Source organism: Musca domestica, unplaced genomic scaffold, assembly GCF_030504385.1.
Source record: "Musca domestica strain aabys unplaced genomic scaffold, Musca_domestica.polishedcontigs.V.1.1 286, whole genome shotgun sequence".
Taxonomy (NCBI): Eukaryota; Metazoa; Arthropoda; class Insecta; order Diptera; family Muscidae; genus Musca; species Musca domestica.
The window spans coordinates 400,662-418,478 of NW_026712295.1; the positions used below are offsets into that span (position 1 = coordinate 400,662).

At 23.2% G+C, this 17,817-nt stretch overlaps 1 protein-coding gene across 1 annotated transcript in view; it reads right to left on the reverse strand.

Annotated features, from left to right (window-relative positions):
* LOC101900481 (basement membrane-specific heparan sulfate proteoglycan core protein) overlaps positions 1-17,817 on the reverse strand; it is a gene marked incomplete at its 5' end in the record, with an annotated part of 223,463 nt that overhangs the window by 65,526 nt on the left and 140,120 nt on the right. Inside the window, 10 exon segments of the mRNA XM_059124374.1 lie at positions 7-246; positions 3,360-3,629; positions 4,036-4,206; positions 4,614-4,724; positions 7,784-7,869; positions 8,360-8,495; positions 8,696-8,842; positions 9,130-9,303; positions 13,162-13,255; positions 13,397-13,536. Coding sequence (XP_058980357.1) covers positions 7-246; positions 3,360-3,629; positions 4,036-4,206; positions 4,614-4,724; positions 7,784-7,869; positions 8,360-8,495; positions 8,696-8,842; positions 9,130-9,303; positions 13,162-13,255; positions 13,397-13,536 — 1,569 coding nt within the window.

Here is a 17,817-nt window from a genome sequence, read left to right on the forward strand (position 1 = left end):
ACTTACGGCAATATCTTTCATCCGAGCTATCGGCACAGTCCACATAACCATTGCAGCGGGCATAGGCCGAAATACATTGGCCATTGTCGCAACGGAATTGAGAAGGCAGACAACGGCTGGCTGGTACGGCAGGATCGGCACACTCTTCTTCATCGGAGTTGTCCATGCAATCACGATGGCCATTGCAGTGATAATAGCTGGGGATGCAATCACCATTGCGGCAACGGAATTGATCGGGGGCACAACCTGTTTGCGGAAAATATTAAAAATTAAAAATATTAGAAAAAATTATGCATTATTTGAAATTAAGGATTAAAGGCAGAGAGGATTTCATTTGGAAAAAGAGTGCCTTGGACATTAAACACTAAAAGCATGCCTTAAAAATAAAAAAACATATTCTAAAAATCTTAAAATATTTGAAAATAAAAAATATATATTTTTTTTAATTTATAATTTGCTACTTAAAATTACGAAAATATTTTTATAGATATAAGACGATATTAACCAATGCAATTTTGTTCATCTGAAAAGTCTTTGCAATCATAATATCCATCACAGTGTTGAGTCGCATTTATGCAATATTTATGATCGAAACAGAAAAACTCATCGTCCTTACAGTTTATGCCTGGTGTTTGATTTTTTTGTATTTTTTTTTGAGGTGATTATTTTTTTATTTTTTTTAAAGTTAGTAATAAATAAATGAAAAGCATTTCATTGTCATGGAATGAAGAAAGAGATTGAAAATTTTCATACATTTTTTTTGGTTGGTTGGCGTTGTGATTTTTTTTTTTGTTTTTTATTTTTTTTTTTTATTGTGAAAAGGATAGAAAAAAAGAAAAATCGAAAGAAAGTGTATTGTACAATGAAGAAATTTATCTTTTGATAGTGCTTAATAGAAATAGAGAGAGAAAGATGATGAGAGTAGTTAAGATGTATAGGAATATATAGAAAAATAATATATAATAAAAATACATTGTAAATGGAAATGAAGTGGGGCAGTCATTTTAGATTTGTTCTTTTTTTAATTTTTCTTATCATTTTTTTGGTGTATAACAGTTGCGACAAACTGTTATACTGCTGCCTAAAGGCTTTTAAATGTATCAAATTGGCACATAGAGAACAATTTTCATGATTGCCAAGCATTTTAAAGAGTATAACAGTTAACTTTTGTAACTGTTATACAACGAAAATTGATCTCAAATGAATGGAAAATGTCTGCTGTTTAATATTTTGCCATTTTTATCATTTTAGAAACATCTAACAATGCATTTAAAATTATAACAGTTTGGTAAAACTGTTATACAATGTTGAAAATTTCAAAAAATATTTTGTATTTTAATTATACTTCAATTAAGAAACATTTTTGAATAATTTAGCGTTTTTAGAACATAGAATAGCCTGTTTTTGGTGTATAACAGTTTTGACAAACTGTTATACAGCTGCCAAAAGGCTTTTGAATGTATCAAATTGGCACATAGAGAACAATTTTCATGATTTCCAAGCATTTCAAAGAGTATAACAGTTAACTTTTGTAACTGTTATACAACGAAAATTGATCACAAATAAATGGAAAATGTTTGCTGTTTCATATTTTGCCATTTTTATCATTTTAGAAACATTTGACTATGCATTTGAGAGTATAAAAGTTTGGGAAAACTGTTATACAGTGTTAGAAATCTCTAAAAACTAGTATTTGTTTTCTTATTATTCTTCAATTTATAAACAAATTTGAATTATATGGTGTTTTTTTAACATAGAATAGCATAATTTTTGGTGTATAACAGTTGTGACAAACTGTTATACAGCTGCCAAAGGGCTTTTAAATGTAACAAATTGGCAAATAGTGAATTATTTTCATGATTTCCAAGCATTTTAAAGAGTATAACAGTTAATTTTTGTAACTGTTATACAATGAAAATTGATCGCAAATGATTGCAAAATGTTTGCTGTTTCATATTTTGTCATTTTAGAGTATCTAACTATGCATTTGAGAGTATAACAGTTTGGTAAAAGTGTTATACAATTTTAGAAATGTCTAAAATATAATTTCAATTTAAAATTTAATTTCAATTTATAAACAAATTTGAATTGTTTGGTGTTTTTCGAACATAGAATAGCCTGTTTTTGGTGTATAACAGTTGTGACAAACTGTTATACAGCTGCCAAAATTCCTTTAAATGTATCAATTTGGTAAATAGTGAACAATTTATATGATTTTCAAACTTTTTGGCGAGTATAACAGTTAACTTTTATAACTGTTATACAATGAAAATTGGCCACAAATGAATGGAAAATGTTTGCTGTTTAATATTTCGCCATTTTTATCATTTTAGAAAATCTAACTATGTATTTGTGAGTATAATAGTTTGGTAAAACTGTTATACAATGTTAGGAATTTTTAAAAAAATATTATTTATTTTATTTTTATACTTAAATTTATAATCAAATTTGAATTTTTGGTGATTTCCAAGCATTTCAAAGAGTATAACAGTTAACTTTTTTAACTGTTATACAAAGAAAATTGATCAGAAATGATTGGAAAATGTGTGCTGTTTCATATTTTGTCATTTTAGATTATCTAACTATGCATTTGAGAGTATAACAGTTTGGTAAAACTGTTATACAATGTTAGAAATTTGAAAAAAAATATTATTTTTTATAATTTGTCTTCAATTTATGAACAAATTTGAATTATTTGCTGGTTTTCGAACCTAGAATAAGTTGTTTTTGGTGTATAACAGTTGTGACAAACTGTTATACAGCTGCCAAAGGGCTTTTAAATGTAACAAATTGGCAAATAGTGAATTATTTTCATGATTTCCAAGAATTTTAAAGAGTATAACAGTTAACTTTTTTAACTGTTATACAAAGAAAATTGATCAGAAATGATTGGAAAATGTGTGCTGTTTCATATTTTGTCATTTTAGATTATCTAACAATGCATTTGAGAGTATAACAGTTTGGTAAAACTGTTATACAATGTTAGAAATTTCTAAAAAATATTATTTTTTATAATTTTTCTTCAATTTATGAACAAATATGAATTATTTGCTGTTTTTGGAACATAGAATAGCCTGTTTTTTGGTGTATAACAGTTGTGCCAAACTGTTATACAGCGTTAAAAATGCCTTTAAATTTTTTTAATTTCTCCTAACTTCATTTCCATTTATGTGTCTTTTGTTTGAAATTCGATTTCGATCAAATGTTGTTGGTTTTTTTTGAATGAAAGTGCAAAAATTTCAAAATTTTTGTTTGAATTTTTTTTTTCGAAAAAAATGTGCAGTTAGAAAAAAGAACTTATATGTTTTGTTGTTGTTTTGGTTAAATATGAAATATGATTTAGCATGTTTTCAACTTACAATCCAATTCGTCGGATCCATCGTCACACTGAGCCGTGCCATCGCAACGTTCATTTTCACTATAACATTTACCGTTGGGGCAGGTATGCTGGGGACATGGGTAGGTGGGGAAACGTTGTGGTGGATAGGGATCTTTGGCTGGGCAATCTTGTTCGTCGGTGCGATCGGCACAATCGTATGCACCGTTACAGCGAATGCTGGAGGGATGGCAATCATCGTCGCAGAAGAACTGTGAGCTGTCACAGTCGTCGGGTGTCAAGACGTTGGTGACTGAAGAAACGCAATTTCAATTTTTTTTTCGGTGGCGCGAAGTTAGATGGGTGTGTGTATAGTGTGTGTGTGAGTGCATGATATATACAAGCAGGTTTCATGATTTGCCAGCCATGATTTTGTTCATGTTTGCAAAAGTTTATGCACATATACACATAAGGTTAAAACAGGGGGGCGGGGGGAGAGAAAGAGCGAGAAAAGCGTGGAAAAAGGAAAGAAATATATTAATAATGTTATGCAAATGCGATTTTTTTTTTCAAAATTATTTTCAGAAATTTTGAATTTTGCTAGATTAGTTATATATTTTTCTTCTTCTTTTTTTTACAAAAAACATAAATTGGGCCTAGACATGGAAAGTCTTAAAACTACCTTAAAATAAACTTAAACAACTTATTCTAGAATTTACCCTTCAGTTTACAAAGATCTTCAGACTCATCGGATTTATCTCTACAATCGGGTCTACCATCACACATAAATTTTTTCTCAATACACTCAAAATCGGAACACTGAAACTGGTCCCGACCACAGACTTCATTGGCAAAAATCTCATTATTGATTTCATTGCTAATGCCTCGCTCTGCGTGGTACAACACATGTGTGTGTGTGTGGGTGAATTTATAGAGAGAGAGAGAGAGAGTTGAGAGATTGTTGGTGATTTGTGATGGATGGTGAATTGTGGGGGTTTTTGGTGATGATGTGTTGGTGGTGGTGGTTGTGTGTGAAAAGAAAATTATAAAAACAAAATTATTAAACATAAGAAGAAAATAAAATGTAACAAAGAAAAAAAGTTAATGGATATGAAAACGGAATGTTATAAGCCTGGATGGATGGATGGATTATTTGGGATTTTTTTTGCTAGGCTAAATTTTTTGTTAACGGGGATTGTTGGGAAAATTTTGAATTTTCAAAAAATCTATAATAAGGATTCCCTTGAAAGAGGACCACAAAAAAACTACTCAATACATTGAAAAAGGTTGCCATTACCGGGACAATTCTGCTCATCGATGCCATCCTCACAATCAATATGGCCATCGCAATTTAAATTGGAAGTGACACAGGTGTTATTGCACTTAAAATAACCAACCGAACAGAGGACTGTGTGGAAAAATTGAATTAAATAATTAAAAAAAAAATATTTTTTTTGAAAAAAAAATGTTTTAATATTTAATATTATTAAAAAATAATTTTTTGGAATAGTTTTTTTGAAATAAAATAATTCATTTAAAAAAAATAAATGATTTTTAAATTAAAAAAAAAAATAAAATTACAATATGGGGTTCATATAAAACCGAACAGAGGACTGTGTGTAAAAATTGAATTAAATAATAAGAAAAAAAATATTTTTTTTTGCAAATTTTTTAAATATTAAATTATAAATAATTTTTTTTGAAATAAAATAATTGAATTTAAAAAAAAATGTTTTTCCTTTTTTTAATAAAAAAGGGAAAATGAATACATATGAGTCATATATAAAAAATATATTTTTAATATTTTTTTTAAGTGTTGAGGGGGAAATGATATTTATATTTTTTAAATAAATAATCAAATAATATTTTCTTGAATTATTTTTACAAAGTAGTTGGAAAAATTTTATTAAATAATATAAAAAATATATATTTCTGCGCAAAATTTTTAAAATATTAAATAATATTAAAAAATAGATTTAATATTTTTTTGGAATATTTTTTGAAATAAAAAAATTTAATTAAAAACAAAATTAATAATTTGTTTAAATTTAGAAAAGGAAAATTAAAATTTGAAAGCCTTAAATATATATATATATATATTTAATATTTTTTTTAACAAAAAAACATACTTTCACATATTTTTTTAAATTGTTCTTGAGAAAACAACAAAATTAAAAAAATAAAATATTCAAAAAAAATTGAAATAAAATAACTTAATTAAAATCAAAATAAACATATTTTTTTTAATTAAAAAAAGGAAAAATTACATTTGCAAGCCTTATTAAAAAAATATTTTTTTAAATATTTTTTTAACAAAATAAAGCATACTTTCACATATTTTTTTTAATTGTTACGGGGAAAATTGCAAAATTAAAAAAAAATATATTTATATGTTACACATTTAAAAAAAATAATATTTATATTTTTTAAATAAGCAATCAAATAATATTTTCTTGAAGTATTTTTAAAAAGTACTTGGAAAAATTTAATTAAACAATAAAAAAATATATATATCTTTTTGAAAATAACAAAGTTTTTTCAAATTAATTTTTTTTTTGAAAAAAAAAAAAACATCAGCAATATCCAATTCTTTCATTTAATAAACAGTTTATATGTTATATATTAAAAAAAATTATTAAATATTTTAATTTTTTTGAAGAAATTAATAAAAAAGATTTAAAAAAACATTAATTTAAAAAAATATATTTAAAAAAAATATTTTTTTTTTTTTGGAAAAAACGAAATCTATGTTTTTTAATAAACCGTTAATTTGTTGTACAATAAATTAAAAAATTAAAATTTTTTAAGAAAATTATATTTTTGTCAAGAATTTAATTAAAAAAAAAAAGAAATTTAACGCAAAATATTTTATTTAAAAAATATTTATTTTTATATGTGAGATATTTAATTTAAAAAACACGTTATTTTTAAAGAACTATTTATCTGTCATATAGTATTATTATTATTATATCATTATTATTATTATTATTATTATTATTATTATTATTATTATTATTATTATTATTATTATTATTATTATTATTATTATTATTATTATTATTATATTATTATTATTATTATTATTATTATTATTATTATTATTATTATTATTATTATTATTATTATTATTATTATTATTATTATTATTATTATTATTATTATTATTATTATTATTATTATTATTATTATTATTATTATTATTATTATTATTATTATTATATTATTATTATTATTATTATTATTATTATTATTATTATTATTATTATTATTATTATTATTATTATTATTATTATTATTATTATTATTATTATTATTATTATTATTATTATTATTATTATTATTATTATTAGTATTATTGTTATTATTATTATTATTATTATTATTATTATTATTATTATTATTATTATTATTATTATTATTATTATTATTAGTATTATTATTATTATAATTATTATTATTATTATTATATTATTATTATTATTATTATTATTATTATTATTATTATTATTATTATTATTATTATTATTATTATTATTATTATTATTATTATTATTTATTATAATTTTTTTTAAGAAATACATTTTTTAAGTTTTTTTAAAAAACTTATTTTTAAATTTTCACTTCTTTTTCAAATGGTGGAGGCTATTAAAAGTTCGGCCCGTCCAAACTTAGCTATTTTTTACTTGTTTTAAATTAATTGCAGGCCATATTTTTTCCAAAAAAAACTATTTTCTTTATATTGAATATATTTGTAATAAACAAAAAATAAAAAAATATTTTTTAAGAAATTAATTTTTAATAAAAAAATTAACCGAAAAAAATATTTTTTTTAGTTGAAAAAAAATTTATTGATTTATATATTTTTTTTAATTTAAATTTGTGAAAAACAATTTTTAATGAACTATTTATTTGTTTATATTATATTATTCGAACTTAGCTGCTTTTTTAATTGTTTTAAATTAAAAAAAATATTTTCTTTATATTGAATATATTTGTATTAAACAAAAAATAAAAAAATATTGAATTGTATTAAAAAATAATTTTTTTTTGAAGAAATTAATTTTTTATAAACAAAAATTAGCCGAAAGAAATATTTTGTTTATTAAAAAAATTATTGATTTATATATATGTTTTTAAATTTAAATTTTTGAAAAACAAATTTTAATGGACTATTTATTTGTTATATATATTATATTATTATATTATTCGAACTGCAAGTCATATTTTTTCCAAAAAAATATATATTTTCTTTATATTTAATATATTTTGTATTAAACAATTTTTTTAAATCGAATTCTATTAAAAATAATTCAAGAAAATTATTACCAAAAAAAACTTAAAAAATATTTTCCCATTCAAATTCAAATGCAAGCTCTAGTTGAACTAAGGAACTGTTCTAAATTATTTTAGTTGCCTACAAAGACAAAACAAAGAAAAGCCCAAGCCTTTTCTTCGCCCAAAACTTACCACAATTGTGCTCATCACTACCGTCGGCACAATCGTTGTGGCCATTACAGTGCATATTGGCTGCAATACATTCGCCGGTGGTGCAACTTAAATGATATGAGTGACCCCCAAAAGTATGCAGCAAACAAATAACAATTACAGGGGAATGAGATATTGTGTGTGTGAGAGAGAGTGTGTGTAGATGGGGGTGTGATATGGTTGGGGGTGTGCAGCATATGTTTTGTGATGATTGATGTTGTTGTTGTTTGGTTTTTTGTAGATGTTGTTGTTTATGATGATCATGATTGTTGTTCGGTTGTCGTTGTTGTTGAATCAAGGTTTGAAAGTACACATATAAAAACAATAAAAATTAAAAAAAAGAAAAATCATAAATACCCGAAAAAAGAAAATAAAAAATGAAAAAAAAAAAAAAAAAAAACTGGAATTTTGAAAAAAGCCTTCAAAAAATATTCTTTTTTAAATTTTTTAAATTTTTTGAATTATTGAAAAAAAAATATTTTTTTTATATTTTTTCTGAAGGCGATTTTTTTCGAAATTAAAAATTTAAGTTAAAATGAAAAACTAAAAAATCCTTACAGATAGGCACCCTCCCGACAGAATGTGCAGTTCTTCTCATCAGTGCCATCATTGCAGTTTGGAATGCCATTGCACAGTTGGCCACGTAAAATACAATAATTATTATCACACTCAAACTCATTGTCGTGACATTTATCTGAAGAAGAGAGAGGGCAGGGGGCGAGGAGTGCATAAGACAGGAAAACAAACAGACAAACATGAAAAACAATAATAGGTCACAAAAAAATGTTAGAGAATTTTTTGCTGGAAATTGCCAAGGGGAGGGGTATACTCCAGGAAGTGGATTTGTTTTTTTTTTTTGACTGAGGAGAATAATCTGATGGCACTGGCCTTTACCTGTAAATGGCGGACAATCGATTTCATCGGTTTCATCGTCACAATCGGGATAGCCATCACATTTCTTTTCGAGCGGTATGCAACGCGAATAGTCACACTCGAATTCATAGAGATCACATTCGCTGAGAGAGTCGTCGGGTTCAAAGTCTGAAGTCCATGGTAATATGTGTATGGATTTATGTGTATGTGTGTGTGTAAATGATGATAACGCAGATGTATAGATGATTTGTATGCAAGAAAAATAAATGAAAAAAATATTTTTCCAAAATTAAAAAAAAAAAAATTCTAAAAAATTAAAAATAAAAAATCAAAATTTTTTCAAACCCCTAAAGTATGCCATGTTAATAATGGTGCTCTTCTACTAACTCTAGAGTGGAGATATTGCTCTATGTTAGATGGGAGTCTAGAGGAGGGGAGAAATTTGTTCGCTTTACCATAATTCGTGTCATCATAATTGATGGGACAACTTAATTCATCCGAACCGTCCAGGCAATCGGTTATGCCATTGCATAGCTTGTAATCGGCTATGCAAATGCCATCGGCGCATTGGAATTGATAGCTCAAGCATTCGGCCAGATTGCGGGTCTTATTGAAAGTGGCAGTAAAATCTTGGGAAATTTTGAATCAGTTTTATTTGTTGTTGTTTTGTCATGATGATGGTGATGTTTGTTGTTTGGGTATAGATGATATGAGACAGATGATAGTGTTCGAGAGAAATTTTTAAATTAAATTTTGATTTACGGGGCCATGAAAGTAAAAGAAAATAGTTGTGTTTATGAAATGAAGAGAAAAAATATGATTAGAAAATTTTGTTGTTGTTGTTGATTTTTTTGGTTTATGAAAAAAAAAAAAATAATAAAAAACGGAAAGACATAGAATAAGGACATGAATGAAAACATGAAAAATGAAAACTTAATAAATATGAACTTAAAAGAAAATGAGAAAAATAAGGTTTTGTGTTAAAAAGTTTTGCAGAAATTTGAAAAAAAAAAAACAATAAAAATGAGATTTTTGAAAAAAATCGAAAAAAATGAAATTTAAAAAAAATCAATAAAACTGAGATTTAAAAAATAGATAAAAATAAAATTTGAAAATAAAATCGATAAAAAATGACAAAAAATCGATAAATAAATTGACAAAAAAATTGTAAAAAGGAAATCAAAAAAATATGAACGATTAATTTAAAAAAAAAAATGGATTTTTTTTTCCAAAAAATTACAAATATATATATTTTTAAAAATCTTTTTAATTACTTTAAAAAAAAAAAAAATATTTGAAAATTAAATTTTTTTGTTTAATTTTTTTATTAAAAAATTTATTTTTTAATAATACTTTATATAAGATTTTGTGTTAAGAAATTTTGCAGTATTCAAGAATTATCGAAAAAATGTGATTTGAAAAAAAAAATCGAAAAAAATGAAATTTAAAAAAAATCAATAAAAATGAGATTTAAAAAAATCAATAAAAATTAAATTTCAAAATAAAAATCGATAAAAAAAATTGACAAAAAATCGATAAATAAATTGACAAGAAAAAAATCGTAAAAATAAAGTCAAAAAAGTATGAACGATTATTTTTTTTAAAAAAAATTGGATTAATTTAAAAAAAAAATTGAATTTTTTTTTCAAAAAAATTACAAATATTTTTTTTAAATCGTTAAATAATTTAAAAAAAAAAAATATTTGAAAATTACATTTTTTTTGTTTAATTTTTTTTTTATTAAAAAATATTTTTTTTAAATTTCCTTTTTAATAATACTTCATATTCTTTAATGTTTTACATATAACATAAATGAAATTTGAAAAAATCGATAAAAATGAGATTTGAAAAAAAATCGATACAAATGAAATTTGAAAATAAAATCGATGAAAAAAATTGACAAAAAATCGATAAATAAATTGACAAAAAAAAATGTAAAAAGAAAGTCAAAAAAATATGAACGGTTATTTTTTAAAAAAATTGGATTTTGTTTACCAATTATCTTTTTTTTAAATCCTTAAATATTTTTTAAAAAAATATATTTGAAAATAAAAATTTTTTGTTTAATTTTTTTTATTAAAAAATATATTTTTTTTTGGGAAATGTTCTTTTTTAATAATAATTTATGATTTTAATTTTTATATATAACATATAAACGGCTTGTTAAAAAAATATTTTCAAATTTTTATTTCAAAAGCATAATTTAAAACATTTAATATTGGCTTTATTTTTTTTAAATATATTTTCTACTTGAATAATATTAAATTACAATGTTTGCTATAAGGAATTATTTTTTTCAATAAACCGTTTATATGTATTGTATTTTTATTGGATTTGATTTTGTTTTTTTTTTTAAATTACAAAAATTTTTTTAAATCCTTTTAATTATTTTTTTTTTCTTTTTTTTTAACAAAAAAAAAAAAAAAAAAAAAAAAAAAATATTTGAATATTCAATTTTTTGTCTAATTTTTTTTATTAAAAAATATTTTTTAATGGAAAATATTCTTTTTTAATAATACTTTTTTTAATTTTTTATATATAACATATAAACGGCTTATTAAAAAATATTTTCAATTTTTTTTATTTAAAAAGTATAATTTAATATATTTAATATTGGCTTTATATATATATATTTATATATATATATATATATATATATATATATATATATATATATATATATATATATATATATATATATATATATATATATATTAAAAAAAAAAAAACAAAAAAATAGAAATATTAAATATTAAATTTTATTAAAAAATTATACTTTTTTGAAGAAATTAATTTTTAATAAAAAAATTAACCAAAAAAATTTAATTAATTTTTTTTTTAAATTTTTTAAAAAAGAAAAAAATATGTGAGTGATTTATATTTTTTTCCATTTTTTTCTTTTGTAAAAACAAATTTAATCAACTATTCAGCTGTTATATAAAAAATAAGTTGATCTAAAGAAAATTAAGTAAAAAAAAAATAAATTAAATAGATTTTTTCGATTTTTTATCGATTTTAACATGAGTTGCTATTTCCTCAAAAATTTCAATTTTTAATATTTTTTTTTCAAATGGAATTTTTTTATAGTTTTCTAAATTTTTTTTATTTCTTGATTTAAGTTATAGTTTTTTTCTATTTTAAAAAAAATTATAAAAAATGAGAATTGTTAAAAAATTAGTTTTGGAAAAAAATCGTTTAAAATAAAAATTAAAAAAACGATAAAAATATTAAAAAAAAAAATAATATTAATAGTAAAAAATTGAATTGAAAATATTGATGAAAAATTGGTTTTGGAAAAAATCGAAAAAAAAATTTTTTTGAAAAAAAAAGATAAAAAATGTAACAAAAACAATAATAAAAAATTGAATTTTTGAAAGAAATAGAATCGATAACAGGATTTTTGTTATCTCTGCCAATTCAAGTTTAAACACAAAACCTTATTTTAAATATGTATATAAAAAGAGAGATGAAAACATGCAATTTTTGTAGATTGGAACGATGATAAATTAGAATTGTGTGTGATTTATCGATAACAGTCCTATTTTAGGATTTTTAATTTTTTTATTTTTATTTATTTTTTTTTTTTTTTTGATGACATGAAAAATGTTTGAGACAAAATTGAAAACATTGTATTGAAGTACGCAGACCGGACGGCCTATGGTGTGTCAGAAAATGTTTAACACGTCTTAAGGGGGGAATAATATAGGGATTTCAAAAGGGTTTTTTTTTTTTCAAATTGATAACCAAAAAATAAACTGGGGGAAAATTACACTATTGCAAATAAATATTATGTAATAGAAAAATATATAAAAAATATATATATAATTAAAAAGGTAATACAAAAAAACTAATAACAAAAAATATAAAAAAATATAAAAAAATAAAGAAAATATAAAACAAATTTAAAACTAAACAAATAAATTAAAAAATCTAAATATAAAAATAAAAATATAAAACAAAATAAAAACTAAAAAAATAAATTAAAAAATCTAAATATAAAAATAAAAATATAAAACAAATTAAAAACTAAGAAAATTAAAAAAATATATATCTAAATATAAAAATAAAAATACAAATAATTGTAAAAAAATTATGGAAACTAAAAAAATATATTTATTACAACAACTACTACTTGAAAAAAAATATTAAAAAAGAAATAAATTAAAAATCATTAAAAAATACAAATTATTTATTTTTGTTAATTTGTAAAAAAAAAATAGTTAAAATTTCTAAGGGGGAAAAATTCATGCTACATGCAATGTTCTCACAAAATTATCTTGCTAATATCGAACTACCACATGCATAGAAAAATAACTAAAAACTACAAGACATGCATAAAGTGTAACTCAAAATTAAAAAAAAAAAAAAAAAATCAGTTCAACTTTTGTTTGGTTAGTTCTGGTGTTGAACTTGAACTAAGGCTTTCGAAATTAAAATTTAAATAAAAATTTTTCGACAAACAAATAATAAAAAAAAAAAATACTTACGACAATTCATTTCATCACTGCCATCTCTACACTGAGCCCTGCCATCACAAACTTGTGTCTTTGGCAAACAACCACCGCCTCGTTTACATTGGAACTATGAAATTTTGAGGGTTTTAATTTGGGTTTTGTTTCAAAATGCACCAATTTTATGAGTTCTCTTGGCATGATGAAGGCTGCCCCTCATTTTCCCCTTCTCGCAAGAGAGAGAGAGAGAGAGAGAGATAACCTAACTTACCTTATCATGTTCACAATTACACAGACCATAGGTTTCATCATCGAAGCGCGGACAATCGCCAGTGCCGTCACAGACGGCTTCCAAAGCCAAACAATCGCCATTTTCGCACATAAATTCGTTGGGCAGACAGGATTTTCTCGCTAAAATTTTTCGATTCGATTGATTTTGAAATTTTGAAAAACAAAAACGGGCCAGCAGTGATGAAATTCCATGGATTTTTAAATAATTGATAGTTTTTTTTTTTTGGTTGATAGAGATGGTGAGAATTTTGAGTGATGGTAGTGGGATGCAAATTTGTTTTTGGTTTTTGATTTTTTTTGTTTTCGTATGAATGTTGAAAAATAAAAAAAGAGAAAGAAAATGATGAATAGTAATAAAATGCATAATGGTAATGGAAATTTTGAAATGTTTTTTTTTTTTGTTTTGGGGATTTTATTTTTTCTGTGGAACACAGAGTTAGGAAATGTTAGGGTGACATAATATTTACAGTGTACACTATCGATAACAAGAGTTTTTATATGTCGATAACAAGATTTGTCATAGAAAATTTTATCGATAAAAAAATTTTCTGAAGAAAACTCATTCGATAACAATGTTTTAATAACAAAAAAAAAAAAAAAAAATAAAATAAATAAATAAATAAATAAAATAAAAATAAATAACAAAAAGGTTTTCGATAACATTTTCCATCAAAAACGTAATCGAAAACAATTTTTTTCATAGAAAATATTAGCGATAATAAGATATTCTACCGAAAATTGATAGCACGGTTTGCTACAGATAATATAAACGATAACACGTTTATTACATAGAAATTTTTAACGATAACAAATCGATAACAAAATTTCTTGCAATTAATTTTATCGATAATGTTACATATTCTGCAAAACAAAATGATCGATAAAAATTTTTGTCGATAACAAGATTTTCCGAAAATAATATTATCGATTACTGAAATTTTAATAAAAAATATTTAATCGATATTTAATCGAATTTTTGCCGATAACAAGACTTTCCGAAAATAATATTATTGATAACTTGATTTTCTATGGCTCGAACATATGATTTTCTAATAAAACTGTTGTCGATATCAAAATTTTCAAAAAAAAATCGATTATTGGACTTCCTATAAAAAAATTGATCGATGACATGATTTTTTATGGAAAATATTATCGATAGCAAGGTTTTATTACTAATAACACGATTTTCTATGAAAATTATCGTCGATAATAAGATTTTCTAGTAAAAATTTTTGCCGATAACAAGATTTTTCGCAAATAATACTATCGATAACTTGATTTTCTGTGGAAAATATTATCACACATAGGATTTTCTAGTAAAAATGTTGTCCATGTCAAGATTTTCAAAAGAAAATGTTATCGATTACTGGATTTTCTATAAAAAAAAAATTGGTCGATAACATGATTTTTTTTGGGGAAATGTTGTCGATAGCACGATTTCTTGAAGGTTATATTATCAATAACACGATTTTCTATGAAAATTTTTTCGATAACTAGATTTTCTAGTAAAATTTTTTGTCGATAACAAGATTTTCCGCAAATAATATTATCGATAACTTGATTTTCTATGGAAAATATTATCACACATAGGATTTTCTAATAAAAATTTGTTGATATCAAGATATTCGAAAGAAAATATTATCGATTACTGGATTTTCAATGAAAACTAATTAATCGATAACATGATTTTTGTGTGGATAACTTTATCGATAGCAAGATTTCCCAAAGGTTATATTTTCAACAACACGATTTTCTATGAAAATTACTGTCGATAACTAGATTTTCTAGTAAAAATTTTTGCCGATAACAAGATTTCCCAAAGTGAATATTATCGATAACTTGATTTTCTATGAAAAACATTATCGGACATACGATTTTCCAGTAAAATGTTAGCGATAACAAGATTTCCGATAGAAAATATTATCGATTACTGGATTTTCTATGAAAACTAATTAATCGATAACATGATTTTTGTGTGGATAACTTTATCGATAGCAAGATTTCCCAAAGGTTATATTTTCAAAAACATAATTTTCTATGAAAATTACTGTCGATAACTAGAGTTTCTAGTAAATTTTTTTGTCGATAACAAGATTTTCAAAAGTGAATATTATCGATAACTTGATTTTCTATGAAAAACATTATCGAACATATGATTTTCTAGTAAAAATGTTGACGATAACAAGATTTCCGAATGAAAAAATTATCGATTACTGGATTTTCTGTAAAAAAAAAATTGATCGATAAGACGATTTTTATGGAAAATATTATCGATTTCCCAAAGGTTTTATCATCAATAACACGATTTTGAATGAAAATATTTTCGATATTTAGATTTTCTAGTAAAATTTTTTGTCGATAACAAGATTTTCCAAAGTTAATATTATCGATAACTTGATTTTCTGTGAAAAACATTATTAAACATACGATTTTGTAGTAAAAATCTTGACGATACCAAGATTTTCGAAAGAAAATGTTATCGATTATTGGATTTCCTATAAAAAATTGATCGATAACATAATATTTTGTGGAAAATGTTATCGATAGCAGTATTTCCCAAAGGTCATATTATCCAGAACACGATTTTCTATGAAAAATTTTTCGATAACTAAATATTTTTCGCAAATAATATAATCGATAACATAGAAAATGTTATCGATAACAATATTTTCTATAGAAAATGTTGTCGATAACAAGATTTTCGACAGAAAATGTAATCGATAACAAGATTTTCTGTAGAAAATGTAATCGATAACAAGATTTTCTATAGGAAATGTAATCGATAAAAGAATGTTATCGATAACAAGAATTTTTATAGAAAATGTAACAGATAACAAAATATTTATAGAAAATGTAATCGATAACAAAAATTTCTGTAGAAAATACTATCGATAACAATATTTTCTATAGAAAATGTTGTCGATAACAAGATTATGCTTAGAAAATGTAATCAATAACAAGATTTTCTGTATAAAATGTAATCGATAGCAAGATTTTCTATAGAAAATGTTATCGATAACAACATTTTCTATAGAAAATATTATCGATAACCAGATTTTCGATAGAAAATGTAATCGATAACAAGATTTTCCATAGAAAATGTAATCGATAACAAGATTTTCCATAGAAAATGTTATCGATAACAAGATTTTCCATAGAAAATGTTATCGATAACAAGATTTTCTATAGAAAATGTTATCGATAACAAGACTTTCTATAGAAAATGTTATCGATAACAAGATTTTCTTTAGAAAATTTTATAGATAACAAGATTTTCTGTAGAAAATGTTGTCGATAACATGATTATTGATAGAAATTTTTTTTTTGTCGAAAATTGGGCTCTCTTCGGAAATGCTATCAATAACAAAATTTTCTATAGAAATTGTTGTCGATAACAAGATTTTCTATTAAAATGTTATCGATAACAAGGCTTTTTATAAAAATAATTGTATCTATAACACACTTTATGAAAGAAAATATCTTCGATAACAAAATTTGCCATAGAAAATGTGGTCGATAACAATGTTTTTCCTTAAAAAAGACCTTACCTATAACAAGGTTAAAAACATAAAATGACACAGAAAATGGGACATAGGCACAGCGAAAAAAAACATATAAACAAAAATTACACTGTAAAAAATCGTTATGCCATAGTTAAAACATTTCCGAACTTTTTTGTTGTTGTCGTATTTTTTTTTTTTGTTTTTTGAAGGTAGGGTTTGATGTTATGCTTGAGTTAAATGTTAATGAAAGCGGTGATTGATTATGAGTTTAATTTTGGGATCGAAGATATGGAAGAAGATTGATTGTTTTTTCGATCTGCCCGGATTTTGGGGAAAGAGAAAAACTGGGAGAGTAATTGGAAATGTATATTAAATTCTCTGTACTATTTCAAGTTTTTCATATTGGATCGATGATTTAGTTGGAAGAGAATTAGCTTTTCTTCTCTCTGACCAATAAAATCTAATTTTCTCTTTTTTTCGAGAATTATCAGTATCTACGCTTAGTTAGAGTTGGGAGGAATAAAGAGAAAGAGAGAGTAGAATTCATTTTTTTTCTCCCCAGCTATAATTTGTTTTATTTTGTAAGGAGTTGGGATTGCCTCATAAGCAATCCATGGAGTGTCGGGGAGGAAATATTAAATTCTCTCCCTTCTTTCTAAGAAAATTATTTTTCCTTCTTGCAAAATAGCATCTAAGTATCAGGTATCGGGACTGGAGATATCATGATTTCCGGAAAAAATCAAAGAATTGTATTATAATTTCAAAATTAAATTTTCCATAGAAAATAATGAAAAATATTTCAAAAGTCAATGAAATTTTCGCCAAATGTCCCAACATTTTCTACGGAATAGATAATAAATCGGAAAAGTCCAATATCTTAGCTCAAGATCTCTCTTTG